Source organism: Balaenoptera ricei, chromosome 5 (genome assembly GCF_028023285.1).
Source record: "Balaenoptera ricei isolate mBalRic1 chromosome 5, mBalRic1.hap2, whole genome shotgun sequence".
Lineage (NCBI taxonomy): Eukaryota > Metazoa > Chordata > Mammalia > Artiodactyla > Balaenopteridae > Balaenoptera > Balaenoptera ricei.
This window is the reverse complement of record NC_082643.1, coordinates 28,615,155-28,628,470: the sequence shown is the minus strand read 5'-3', so window position 1 is coordinate 28,628,470 and position 13,316 is coordinate 28,615,155. Positions and strand designations below refer to the sequence as shown.

General features: G+C 35.5%; 1 protein-coding gene across 5 annotated transcripts in view; it reads left to right on the top strand.

Annotated features, from left to right (window-relative positions):
* Positions 1-13,316, top strand: part of ANAPC10 (anaphase promoting complex subunit 10) — a 104,760-nt gene that overhangs the window by 61,153 nt on the left and 30,291 nt on the right. For 2 of the 5 annotated variants that reach the window (XM_059922553.1, XM_059922554.1), the window contains exon 5: positions 12,701-13,072. The exons of 1 other annotated variant lie outside the window; for it this stretch is intronic. In XM_059922553.1, coding sequence (XP_059778536.1) covers positions 12,701-12,931 — 231 coding nt within the window. In that variant the 3' untranslated portion in view covers positions 12,932-13,072. Of the gene's footprint in view, positions 1-12,700; positions 13,073-13,316 lie in introns of those variants that run through there. 2 more of the 5 variants (XM_059922555.1, XM_059922557.1) reach the window with 2 other exon arrangements.

Here is a 13,316-nt window from a genome sequence, read left to right as displayed (position 1 = left end):
CCCTAGAACCTTTAAAAGTTACCTCTTAAAAAAGAGAATATAAAATTTTGAATCATCAGCATATAGCCATTTAAGGTACCTGAAGTCATGGGTCTGGATACAATCGTATAGGACAGTTGTGTAGATTAAACTCTGTATTGTGAGACTAGTTTTAGGTCAGAACTGTGAGGAATGCAACACTTAAGAGAAAGAAGAGTCTCCAGAAAGACAAAGAAGAGATGAGAAAGGTAGGAGGAATATCAGAAGAAGGTGAAATCACAGAGGCCACAAGAAGAGAACATTTCAGTAAAGAGGGTGCATCAAATTATGTAGAAAGGGTAAGAAAGTTTGAAGTGAAAAGGACCCTGTGGATTTAGCAGTAATGAAATTTATGTTATCTTATTACCTTACAACATTCTTATGAAGAAAGCATAAAAATTATATGGGAATAAAATTTATCCTAATCTTATTTATGATCTACAAAAATGACGATTTCATATGATTCAGCCTGATAGATGGAGAAGTAAAGGTTTACCAAAGAGGAGTAATTTGCTTAAACTCAAGAGTAGACACGAAATTCAAATCTTGGTCTTCTTTTGACATCTGTGGTCTTATGTCCTTTTCACTGCACTACATATTTTTATCTATTGCTATCATTTCTTAATTATTCATTACTTAGATAAGTCTTTTCTCCCTCTTTTTACAAAACTAAATCATAATTTTATTATGTGTGCATGTATTTGTTTATATTGGCTATTCTTCTTTTCTTGTCTTAAAGGGACATTATTATTTTTTCCAGTTTTATTGAGAAATAATTGGCACACATCACTGTATAAGTTTAAGGTGTACAGCATGATGGTTTGATTTACTTATATTGTGAAATGATTGCCACCATAGGTTTAGTTAACGTCCATCATCTCATGTATTGATAGATGGTGAAAAGAAGAAAAAAGGATTCTCCTTGTGATGAGAACTCTTAGACCTACTCTCTTAACAACGTTCCTAGGTATCATACAGCAGTGTTAGCTATGGTTGTCATATTGTACATTACATCCCTAGCACGTATTTACCTTTATCTGTTTTTCTTTTTAATGGTAGTTAAGTCTGGTTAACTTGTTGTTGTCCTCCAAAGATTTTCTGCAATTTCTTCTTAACATTTCTTTACCATTTTGGCTTTTGATGAAATTATTGTTTTTAATTGACATTGACTTCAAGTGTAATTCAGAATTGTTCATGTAGATTAGAACACTCTCTCTAGGTCTTGTCTTTTTGTTATGCCTCTTTTTTTTTTTAAACAGGTAACTTTAAGACCAGTTAAACTATGTAATCTTAACTCTCCAGGAACTCTTTCTGGAGGAAATTTCTCTACATAGAAACGTTTTCAGACTTACAAGTCCAGAATTAATATCTTGACCCTCTGTAGCAGAGTGACTGATTTTGACCTCAAAGTGACCTTCTGAGGTGGTCCCTTCACTAGGGTAAAAGAGCTTGCTTTCCATAGTGAGCTCTTTGAGTTGGATTCTGTCTTTCTTGTTAAGCTGTCTTTGTGGTATCCTTACTTTTAACACATTTGGAACTTCTGAAGTTTCTTTTGGATCATATTAGACTTTCTTTTGCTACAAGTAGGTCATGATTGCTGTTAACTGGTTCTGTTCCTTCCTAAGTGAAAGGATGGTTAAAATGCCAGGATCTGCTGCTTCTTGTGGTAAGAGTTCTCATATTGAGGTTCTATAGAATTTCATCAAGTCACAGCTATGGTTAATGAAGGAGCAGAAGGTAGTGAGAGTGGAGAGCAGAGGGCAACTTTCTTGAAGCAACTTTCAAGTCATTGTTCTGTATTCCATTATTTTCCAGGGATCTGTGATTAGCAGTAGGAAAGGATATGTGAACAGCTTTGTAGTTAATATTTGATGTTATTTTTATTAACAAATGACTTCTTGTTTTGGTTTTTTTTTTTTTTTAAGGTAAGCTTTGTTTATGGTGGAGTTAATACTTATATATATCCTTAGAGTATATATATCCTTAGAGGATACCCTTAAATTAATCAAAACCAGAGTAGAGTTGTGACTTAGAGGTTGCTGATAGGAAGCAGAAGATCCTGGAGCCAGGCGGAGAGATCACTTCATAGAGAAACTCTAATGGATTGTATTTATAAACAGTTTTCACTGATAGCAGCTGATATCAAGGAAGGAATGTTGAGGAAAGGTAGTAGCTCCTATTCAGAAGTGACTTGGTGGGCTTTGGGCTGGCAGCAGTGCTGATGTTGTGGGCCATCACATGGCTTGTCCTGCCACTAGGTGGAATACCTACTATGTAGGCTGCCCCTAAAACACATGTTTTATAAATAACTAATTAAATTGACCAAACAAGATCATGGTCAAGTAATGAAATGAAGTGAAATGAAATGTTGAAGAAATATTTATTTCAAACTAACACTAAGAATTGTCTCAGCTTATTATAGCTGTTTGGGTTAGTTATAAACACCTGTAAAGCAGTGTTTTGAATGCAGAATTTCCACCAGTCTTATATAAAATTTTCAATATTTATTGTTTATTTGCTACCATTGCAAATAAAAGAACTAATGTTTTCTATTTCTGTGTAAGAAAATTACCACAAACCTAGTGGCTTAACACAACACGTATTTATTATCTCACAATTTCTGTGAGTCAAGAGTCTAGGCATAGCTTAGCTGCATCCTCTGCTCAGGACCTTACAAGGTTGCAATCAAGCTGTTGTCCAGGGCTGCAGTCTCATCACAGGCTCAACTGGGGAAGATCCACTTCCAAGCTCACTCAGGTAGATGTATTTTTAAGCACATAATTTCAAGTACCCTTTTTAGCTGAGCTTTAATAAGTCTTAACTTTATTAAACCTTAAATTTATCTATCTTTACTGAATTACCAGTTATTTTCTCTGTCACTTACAAATTCTCTTGCTGTGTTTAATAAACCATGTTATATATTTTGTGTACAAAACAATGTTTAACTGATGATGTTATATAAAGCTTTAAAAGCCTTAAAATTTAAAATATAAATAAATCATGGTCAAGCATATAGTTAGGTGAAATCTAGAATTTAATAATAAAATATATCAAAGAATTCTTCTGAGAGAGAACTGATTTGGCAAGATGCGGGGTCACTGGTGACTTTGACAAGATTGGATTCAGTGTGTGGACACAGTTTAGATTGGAGTGGGATAAAGATAACTAGGAGGTGAAAAAATTTAAAAACTTTTAAAGGAGTTTTGCTGTGAAAAGAAATAGAATTGGGGCAGTATGTGGAAGAGGACATAGGATTAAGAAAGGGTTTTATTTTTAATGTCTAAGATGACAAATATGGCACGTTTGTAATGCTGATGACAGTGATCCAGGGGACAAGAGAAAATGATTTGGAGAGGTAGTGACTACGGTGGGAGCAGAGTCTTTGGCTGGGAAAGAAAGGGTGGGATCTATTGAGCGAACGGAAGAACCGTTCTCACAAAGATGCAGGGGCAGTTCAACTACAGTATAACAGCTGGTGGGAAGATGGTAATTTTTTTCTCTAATTGCTTCTATTTTCTTAGTGAAATCAGATATCAGCTCAGACAGAGAAGATTAGAGCAGGTGTTAGGATTTGAGGAGAAGCTCAGAAACAGCTATCCCAGAGACAGTGAAAGCAAATTTTCTAAAGGAATATAGTAAGAATTTTGCATGGTGCTACACATATACTTGCATATATACTTGTCTTAAATTTAAAGTGAGAACCAGTCAGCATGTTGATTATTTTTCTCCAATAGACATTGAACAGGAAGAGAGTTAGGTTTAACCAGGATTGTTGTTTTCTCCCTCAGAAAAGTATGAAGCAGTAAGAGAGGAACATTGGATTTCAGTGTATAAAGGGATTGATAATCATAACGAATTGTGGGGTATCATTGAGGAAAAATGGGAACTGAAGATATTGAATGGGTTAACGAACAGTAAAAAAGTAGATGGAATCAGTAGTCTAGCTGTTTGGCTAGGGTTGATGCTATGGCAGTGGGGTCACTTGAGAAAGCTGGTGACTTGGGCTGTAGAGATGGGGATGCTTGAAGTCAAGATGTCAGCGATCTTGCAGCTACTGCCCGTAATCCAATATAGAGCATGATGGTGGAGGAGGGATAACTGAAGTGGAGTGATGATAAAAATTATTGGAAATGAAGAAGTTGAAGAGGAGAATCTGGATCATTAAATGGATCGTCTCTGTGGATATTGAACTCACCAAGAAGGAGGATTCTGTTACAGGAGGAATGGAATACAGTCAATGACATGTTAAAATCAGGTACTGAAACTTTCTGAAACTATTCCTCTTTTGAGTTCCTCTCCCAACCACCACCCAATTACAAACAGATTTTTTAATAAGGTAAATACGTTTATTGAGAAAAGCATAGATAAGACATAAACTTAATAAAATGAGAATGATCCATATTCTCACCATTATAGATATTTCCTATTTATACTTCGGTGAATATCCTTTCAGACTTTTGTATCCATACAAAAAAATCATATATATAAGATCATGCAATACATGTTATTTAGTACTTTGCTCTTTAAAACTAACCAGAGGTAGCTGCAAATAACTGCAAACATATGAAGAGATACATCATTTTGAATTGCTATCAGGTATTCCAGGGTATGGATGTACCATAATTAGTCACTGTTTTACTATTGCTGCATAACAAATCACACTAAAACTTAGTGGTATTAAACAACAGTAATCACTTATAATCGCATGGTTTCTGTTCAGGAATTTGGAAAGAGCTTGGCTGGGCATTTCTCCCTTGGAGTCTTTCATGCAGTTGCAGTCGTATGTCAGCTAGGCTGACTGGGACTGGAGGATCCACTTCTAAAGTGGTTCACTCATATGGCTGGCAGGTTGGTGCTAATTGCTGGCTGAGGCCTTGGTTTCTTTCTACATGGGCCTCTCCATGGGGCTTCTTCTTGTCATGGTAGCTGGCTTCCCACAGAAAGAATGATCCAACAGATGCAGGCAGAAGCTGCAGTGCCTGTTGTGACCTATCTGCCGATAGTCACTTCTGACATATTCTATTTGTTGTACAAAGTCAGCCCTGATTCATTGTAGGAGGGGACTACGCAAGGCCGTGAATTACCAGGGATCATCCTAGGGGCTGGTCACAACCACCCTTCTGCTGGTGGCCATTTAACTTGCTTCCAAGGAGTATTATTATACCTACCATCTCTGTGCCCTGTCTTAAGTATTTCCCTGTAGTTTCAGAAGTGGAGTTGCCAAATTACTTTTCAAAAAAATTATTATGCCTTTTTAATTTCCAGATCAGTCTATGAGAGTATACATTCCCCTCACCCTCACCAATACTTAGTGTTTGTAATTACTTTAATCTTTGCTAATCTGGTAGACATTTTATAGATAGATAGATAGATAGATAGATAGATAGATAGATAGATAGATAGATAGATATAGTATCTATTTAATTATTAGTGAGATTGAACAATTTCCTTGTGTCTGTTGGTCCATTGCATTTCTCTTTTCTTTTTGTGAATGGCATGTGCGTGGTGTATGTCTATTTCTCTGTTAGTGTTGATTTTTTTCTTATATTATTACTGAGATATTAGTTCTTCATTGTGAAATTTACAAGTGTTTTTTCTCACTTTGCTATTTGTATTTTTATTTTCTTTTAGTCTTGTAGATATTTTTGATGTTCATGTCGTCATCTTTTTTTTTTTTCATCATATTTGGGTTTTTGAATTGCTTTGGAAGGTGAACCCTACCAAAAGATTATAAACATGTTCCTGTAAATTTTTTAATACTCTTGTAGGTTTGTTGTTGTGATTATTAATTTGTATAGTATTAAAATTAAATATTTAAGAATTTACTTTTGTGTTTGGTATAAAGTTAATATCTAAACTTTTCATTTAATCAACCAGTGTTACAGTGCTGCTTTTTGATCAGTCCATCCTTTCTTCACTGTACATGTTAGTTTTCTACTCAATATCCATTCTCCCTAACCTTCTCCTGTTAGAACTCCAATTTTATTCAGCTCCCTACCCTGCAGAAAGTAGCCATCTGCTGCCACCTTCCCCAGCCCTTGGAAGTGAATCCTAATTGAGCCAAACCAATCATGGTGATTCCACTCCTCTCCTGATTGACTTAGGGATGGATATTTAATAAGAGCTTCAGGGAAGATGTGCTTGTTCTTAAAAAAGGGATCCAAGAGGGGAACAGTACTTGATTTCTTCCTCTGGAGAAGAAGTCTAGGAGAAATTAAGTTTGGGACAATGCTAGCTCACCCACATTGGAAGAACAAAAGGAACATAGCACCTTGGTCCTAGATAGCATTTTTGAGCTTCTGAATTAACCTCTCCTGTGACTGTGTTAAACACTCAGGTATTTGAACTGTGTAAGGTGATAAATGTCCTCATCATTTAAGCCTCGTTGAGTTAGATTTTATGTTACTTGCAGCCAAATGCATTCTGATACACCTGCAATGTGAAATGCAGTACCATACCATTTATTTAATATAGCTTTATACTAGATGTTAGTATCTGGAATTATCAGCCCTATTCCTCATCCCCATTTTTCTTTTTCACATTTTAACTCTTCCTACCCCACCCTTTTTTTCCAGAAAAACTTAATTAATATTTGTCTCTGCTTTCTTTTTGGTTTCATCTGTCAAATGTATTTTTACCATCTGCTTGTATTTAGAATATTTCTTAATCACTGCGTTAACACACAGATTTGTCTTTTTAAGATAATATGTAGTTACTTAGATTTTGAGGGTTTTTTTTAAGTAACAGCTTTAATGAGATATAATTCACATACCATACAATTCACTGATTTAAGATGTATACATTTTTATCACCCCCAAAAAAACCCTGTACTGATTAGTAGTCACTTCCCATCCTGCCCCCCAGGACTCAGCCCTAAGCAACTACCAATCCACTTTCTGTCTCTATGGATTTACCTACTTTGGACATTCATATAATAGAATCATATAGAACATGGTCCTTTATGACTGGCTTATTTCACTTATTTTCAGGGTTTATCAATGTTCTACATACATCAGTGCTTCGTTTCTTTTTATTGCCGAATACAATAGTATTTGTATTGTATGCATGTACCCCAATTTGTTTATCCATTTATCAGTTGCTGGACGTTTGGGTTGTTTCCATCTTTGGGCTATTATGAATAATGCTGTTACAAACATCTGTGTACACATTTTTGTGCAGACATATGTTTTCATTTCTTGGATATAAACCTAAGGGTGGAATTGCTGGATCATATGGTAACTGTGTTTAATCATTTGAGGAACTGCAAGGCAGTTTTCTAAAGTGGCTGAACCACTATATGTTTCTACCAGCAGTGCTTTAAGGTTCCAATGTCTCCACATGATTTGGGGGTTTTTTTGACTCTAAGAAAGAACCTGAGTTTTTATGTGTGTGCATTTTTTATAGTGGTAAATATACATAACAAAATTTACTGTTTTAATGATTTTAAAGTGTATAGTTCTGTGATATTTAGCATATTCACAATGTTGTGCAGGTGTCACCACCGTCCATCTCCAGAACTTTTTTATCTTCTCAAACTGAAACTCCATATCCATTAAACACTAACTCCCCATTTCCACCTCCCCAGCCTCTGGCAGCTGCCGTTCTACTTTCTGTCTCTATGAATTTGTTTCCTCTAGGTACCTCATCTGAGTGGAATCATACAGTATTTGTTCTTTTGCCACTGGCTTATTTCACTAGCATAATATCTTCAAGAGAATCTGAGTTTTTTTAAGGTGGTATTTGGTACATGCATCTTTTATCATCTCATTTTATGCTGTCTATATATCATCCTGCCATGTCCTTATATAATACTATTTCCTTTTTTCCCTCTCTGTAGAGGAAATCTCTAGATTTTGAAATCAGCACCCTACTTTTAATTCTCTTATTGTTCCCTTTAGTAGTTCTTTTTATGTTATATGTGTATATGTATAGTTACGTATATGACATAAAGGGAACTGTGTTATGGTGAAGAGATAGTGACCAATTTTCTCTTGCCCATATTTCTTTTATTTTATTTTTTTGGTATAATATAGGATTTTGGACAAAATTATTATTACTAAATTATCTTTACATTATGTAAACGTTACATTAGTGTTTAAAAGCATAGACTCTGGAATCTCACTGCTTATTTGAATCACACCTCTGCCACTTGCCAGCTGTGTGACCTTGGTGAAGTTATTTAAACTTTCTGTGTCTCAGTTGTTCCATTTGTCACATCAGGATAATAATATTACCTGCCTCATTGCTAGGATTAAATAGATTAATTTACTTAGTGCTCTTAGAGTAGTACCTGGCACATAATATGTGCTATATAAGAGTTTACTATTATAATCATTAGCATTCTCCTTGAGGAATTAGTGTTGGCATTTACATTTTATTTTATAAAAATTAATTTATTGTTTTTGGTTAACTGTGTGTGTGGTTAACTGTGTGTGTTTGGTTTTTGGTTTTTGGTTTCTTCCTCACTGCTAGGGTTTTTATTATGTCTTCTTTCTTGAAGTCTTATTGTCATGTTTAAGTTATATCTGTTTGTACTACTCTGAGTAGTTTTTTCAGGTGTGATCCGCTGTGTTGTTTACCACTATATTTTCAGTCCCTAGAACATAGTTTGGTGCATAATAGGTGTTCAATAAAGATTTGATAAATGAATGTGTGCGTGGAGTCCTTGCATATCTGTTAGGCTCTGGCAAAAGGGGTCCTTAGAGGGAAATTGCAAGGCAGGAAGAGGAACAGGGGACTTGCTTCTTTCTGTTTGAACCCTGTTTGCTTCCCATCATCCCAGCAATGTTTCTTCACAGCAGCAGGTCCTTCTTCTAGCAAGGCTTGAGTCCAGTTTGCAGTTTTTCTGACTCTCATGGTACAGTCGTCCCTCGGTATCTGCAAGGGATGGGTTCCAGGATCCCTCATGAATGCCAAAATGCAAGGATGCTCAAATCCCATATTTAGAATGGCACAGCTCAGTGGGCCCTGCGTATCCAGGGGTTCTGCATCCATGGATATGGAGGGCTGACTGTACCAACTCCTGAAGCCACACATCTGAAAAACCGGCACTGCTAGCCAGTTGGCACCCCCTCCTCGAGGTCTGTATACCAGCCCCACAGGGCCCTTCCTCCAGAAACCCAGCACCAGCCCAACAGCTCCCTCATAGAGATCTAAGTTCCAAGCCCTCTCATGAACTTCTCAGTCTTAATTTGTCTCTTTGCTTTGTTCCCCAACCTTAGAACTGCACTTCTGGTACTTGTTCCCTCCATGATACCTTAGTATTCTCCTTGGCCTCTTCATTTCTCTAGTTAGCAACTTGATTCCTCCTTAGAGAATTCTCTCTTAAAATACCCTGTGTGTCTCCTGACTCCACCCTGACTGAGACAGCTTATCTGTCTTACGAAATTATGTCACCTTTCTGAAGGTAGACTCTATCAATAACTATTCTCTATGTCAGGGATCAGCAACTGCAGCCCATGGGCCAAATCAAGCCTGTGTCCTACTTTTGTAAGTAAAGTATTCAAACATAATCACACCCATTCACTTTCAGATTGTCTATAACTGTCACTTTGCAAAGGCAGAGTTGAGTAGTCATGATAGAGACCACATGGTCCACATCACCTATAATGTTTGCTGTCTGGTCCTTTATAGAAAAAGTTTGCCAACCCCTATCCTACATCTATAGTTAGCAGAATTTTTGGTATTTAGTAGACATGCCAATAAAAAATGTTAAGCGAGGGAATATATGGAGGAAAGAGCCAAAAAGGGAGATGGTAAAAAGAAAGAACAAGGAGGAATATAGAAAAATTTACATTTTAATGGTGATGAAAATTTTATTTATTGAGGTCCAGATCAGATATGGTGGAAAAAAGGAAAGTTAAATTGGCAAAATTTTACCTTTCATTAATTTTCTGTTTAAAAATATAAAAAATAATGTAAATAAATTTTGCTTAAAATATATTGACCTTTTAATCAAACTGTTATGAAAAAAACATTGAAATTATATCTACCATGTGTACTCGAGTTTTTTTAAGTCCATGAAATAAGTTAAAATATGGCAGTATCAGAATAATAACTTTTTAAAGTTGACTGAGAATTTTAAACAGGGCACAATAGAACTGAAGTAGACACATCAGTTGGTGTTTATGACTTTCGGGCAATGTAGTTGATTGTGAAGCCATTTAAGAGATGTTAACAGCTACACATACTTTGTAATGTACATTTAGTGACTGAGATCAGTAAACTTTTTATGTTCTAAAGAACTAGTTTACTGATAGTATTTATTGAATAATTTACTACATTTACAATTCTGTACATATCATGCCCCAAATCATATGCTGTAAAATCTTAGTATAACTTCCAGTACAGTGAAGCATTTAAAAAATACTCTGAAAATAACATTGAGTCTATCAGAAATAGTGGTTGAATTTGTCAAAAACATTCTATTAGTAAGGAGTTGAGTAGAATTTTAGTTTTACTTTTTGGTCACTACTGAGATTCATTATTGTACATTTACCTAGAGAATAGATTATCCCAACCAGAGCTGCTTTCCCCCTCCTCTGAACTCCTGTGTGTATCTATTATAATAGTTTCCTGTTGTTGCTACAAAACATTACCATACACTTAGTGGCTGAAAACAACACACAGTTATTATCTTACAATTCTGAAGGTCAGAAATCCAAAATGGGTCCAATGGATGAAAATCAAGGTGTCAGCAAGGTGCATTCTTTTTAGGAGCTCCTAAGGGAGAACTGTTCCTTGCTTTTTCCAGCTTTTAGAGGATGCCCACATCCCTTGGCTTGTGGTTGCATCACTCAGCCTTTGCTTCCATCATCACATCTCCTTTACTGTCTCTCTTATGACCCTGTGATTACATTGGGCCCACCCAGGTAATCCAGGATAATCTTCCCATCCCCAAATCTTTAACTTAGTCACATCTGCAAAGTCCCTTTGCCGTTGTAAGTTAATGTATTCAGGGGATTTGGGGAGGAACATGGACATCTCTGGGGGCCTATTATTCTGCCTACCGCATCTTTCTTCTTTTATTTAGAATCATTGAATGTCAGAGCTGAAAAGGACATTGGGTGAAAACTTGTCCATTCCCTTTACTTTACACATGAAGAAGCTGAATGAAACCAGAGAGACTGTTTGTCTGCCTCTAAGCACTTTTTAGGTGTGAAAACAGGCCTAATTTATGTTTTGTATGCCTAACTATACTAACAATAATACCTTGAACATTTTAAGTACTCAGTAACTATTTATTGCCTGAATGATTAAAAGGTTAGTGATAGAAACCAGATATATCTGGTCTCTGACTCAATTATTTTAAGTTAGTGCTAATAGAAGTTTATAAAAAGCCACTGACTGACAATACCATAAAGGGTAGAGATTCATTTATTCTTATATTTTGTAATTAAAAGGAGGAAATTATTCCTTCTTAAAAATAACTACCTTTTTTAGTATTCCGTTTCTCTGTCTCTTGCCTCTTGTTTTTCTAGAGTAACTCATGGAGTCCAGATTTAGTTTCTTTGATATTCATTGCCATTGGGCTGGGTTGATAAGATAAACCTGTATTTTCTGTAATGCGTATTTTTCATCTGTGTCCAATATTTAGGATAATTTAAAAATCTATATTTATCTTTTAAAAACTATTTCATAACTTTAGGAAAAATTTTAGAAATTTAGGTTTATTTTTTTACTTATAATTTTTCATCCCTTGTAAAGGAAGGATAGTTTGGACTCTTGGTTAAAATAAAATGAAAAAAAATTTTTTTTAATATTTGCCTTCATTGGGTCTTCGTTGCTGCACATGGGCTTTCTCTAGCTGCGGCAAGCGGGGGCTTACTCTTCGTTGCGGTGTTCAGGTTTCTCATTGCGGTGGCTTCTCTTGTTGCGGAGCGCGGGCTCTAGGTGCGTGGGCTTCAGTAGTTGTGGCACGTGGGCTCAGTAGTTGTGGCTCGGGGGCTCTAGAGTGCAGGCTCAGTAGTTGTGGTGCACGGGCTTAGTTGCTCCGCGGCATATGTGATCTTCCCGGACCAGGGCTCGAACCCATGTCCCCTGCATTGGCAGGCAGATTCTTAACCACTGCGCCACCAGGGAAGTCCCAATAAAATGAAAAATTTTTTTAAGTTTATCTGGCATTTCTTTTTGTAAAACATTAAAACCTAGATTTTAGGTTTAGATTGTCATTCAGATAGATAAATCACTTACTATTTTCCAAGAAAAAAAGCTTTGTCTGATACTTGTGCAATGACTGATTTTCTTTTGTTAATATTCTTGTAGTTTATATAGAATCTGATTTATTGTTATGTGAGTTTGGATATATGAGGTATGGTTCTTGAAATAAAATATACCAGAAGCATTATGTTCTAAGCATTTAGAGTCTTTTCTTACTTGTATCAGCATGGTTTTTCATTGGCCCTATACATTTATACATGTCTAAATCTTATACACGTTTCTACAAATACTAAGATTGCAAATAATTCTATTTTTATTTTGTCTACAAGGATGGTACATGTTAAGTGCTTAACAACTGTAAAAATGGACCATGGTAAAAGTGCCCAATAACTGATAATGTTTATTATATTGTCATGCTCTCAGTGAGAAAAATGTTAATTATAAGTCAACTTTAGAATACATTCATTATAATAAATTATATTCATTGGGTGAAAACATAATCGGACTTTTCTTTTCTTGGCAGCAACTTGAATTGGTGGAACCAAGTGGCTGGATTCACGTTCCTTTAACTGATAATCATAAGAAGCCAACTCGCACATTCATGATACAGATTGCTGTTCTAGCCAATCATCAGAATGGAAGAGATACCCACATGAGACAAATTAAAATATACACACCTGTGGAAGAGAGCTCCATTGGTAAATTTCCTAGATGTACAACTATTGATTTCATGATGTATCGCTCAATAAGGTGACCTTGAAATAGAACAAAAGTCATTAAACATATCTTTATCTTGTCAGTAAATATTAAATCTGGTATCTTTATTGAAAAATGCATCAATTATTTTGCAATTTTTTATGCATTGAAAAGTATTTTATTGTAACTTTAATAAATAACTTTTGGGTCATACTATGTTTATTTTCTTTAGCATATAATAAAGCTCACATATTTTATAATTATTAAAATGAATTTGAGCCAATTGTTAAATTTTTCCTTATATCAAAAGAAAACCAGTTGAACTGAAAAGTTTTAAGATATACACAATTTTTTACTAATTAGGTAGTTATTTCATATAGTGATCATGCATTACAGTAATGATTTACTACTGCCTGTTTGGGAACAAAACTATGTTTTACCAA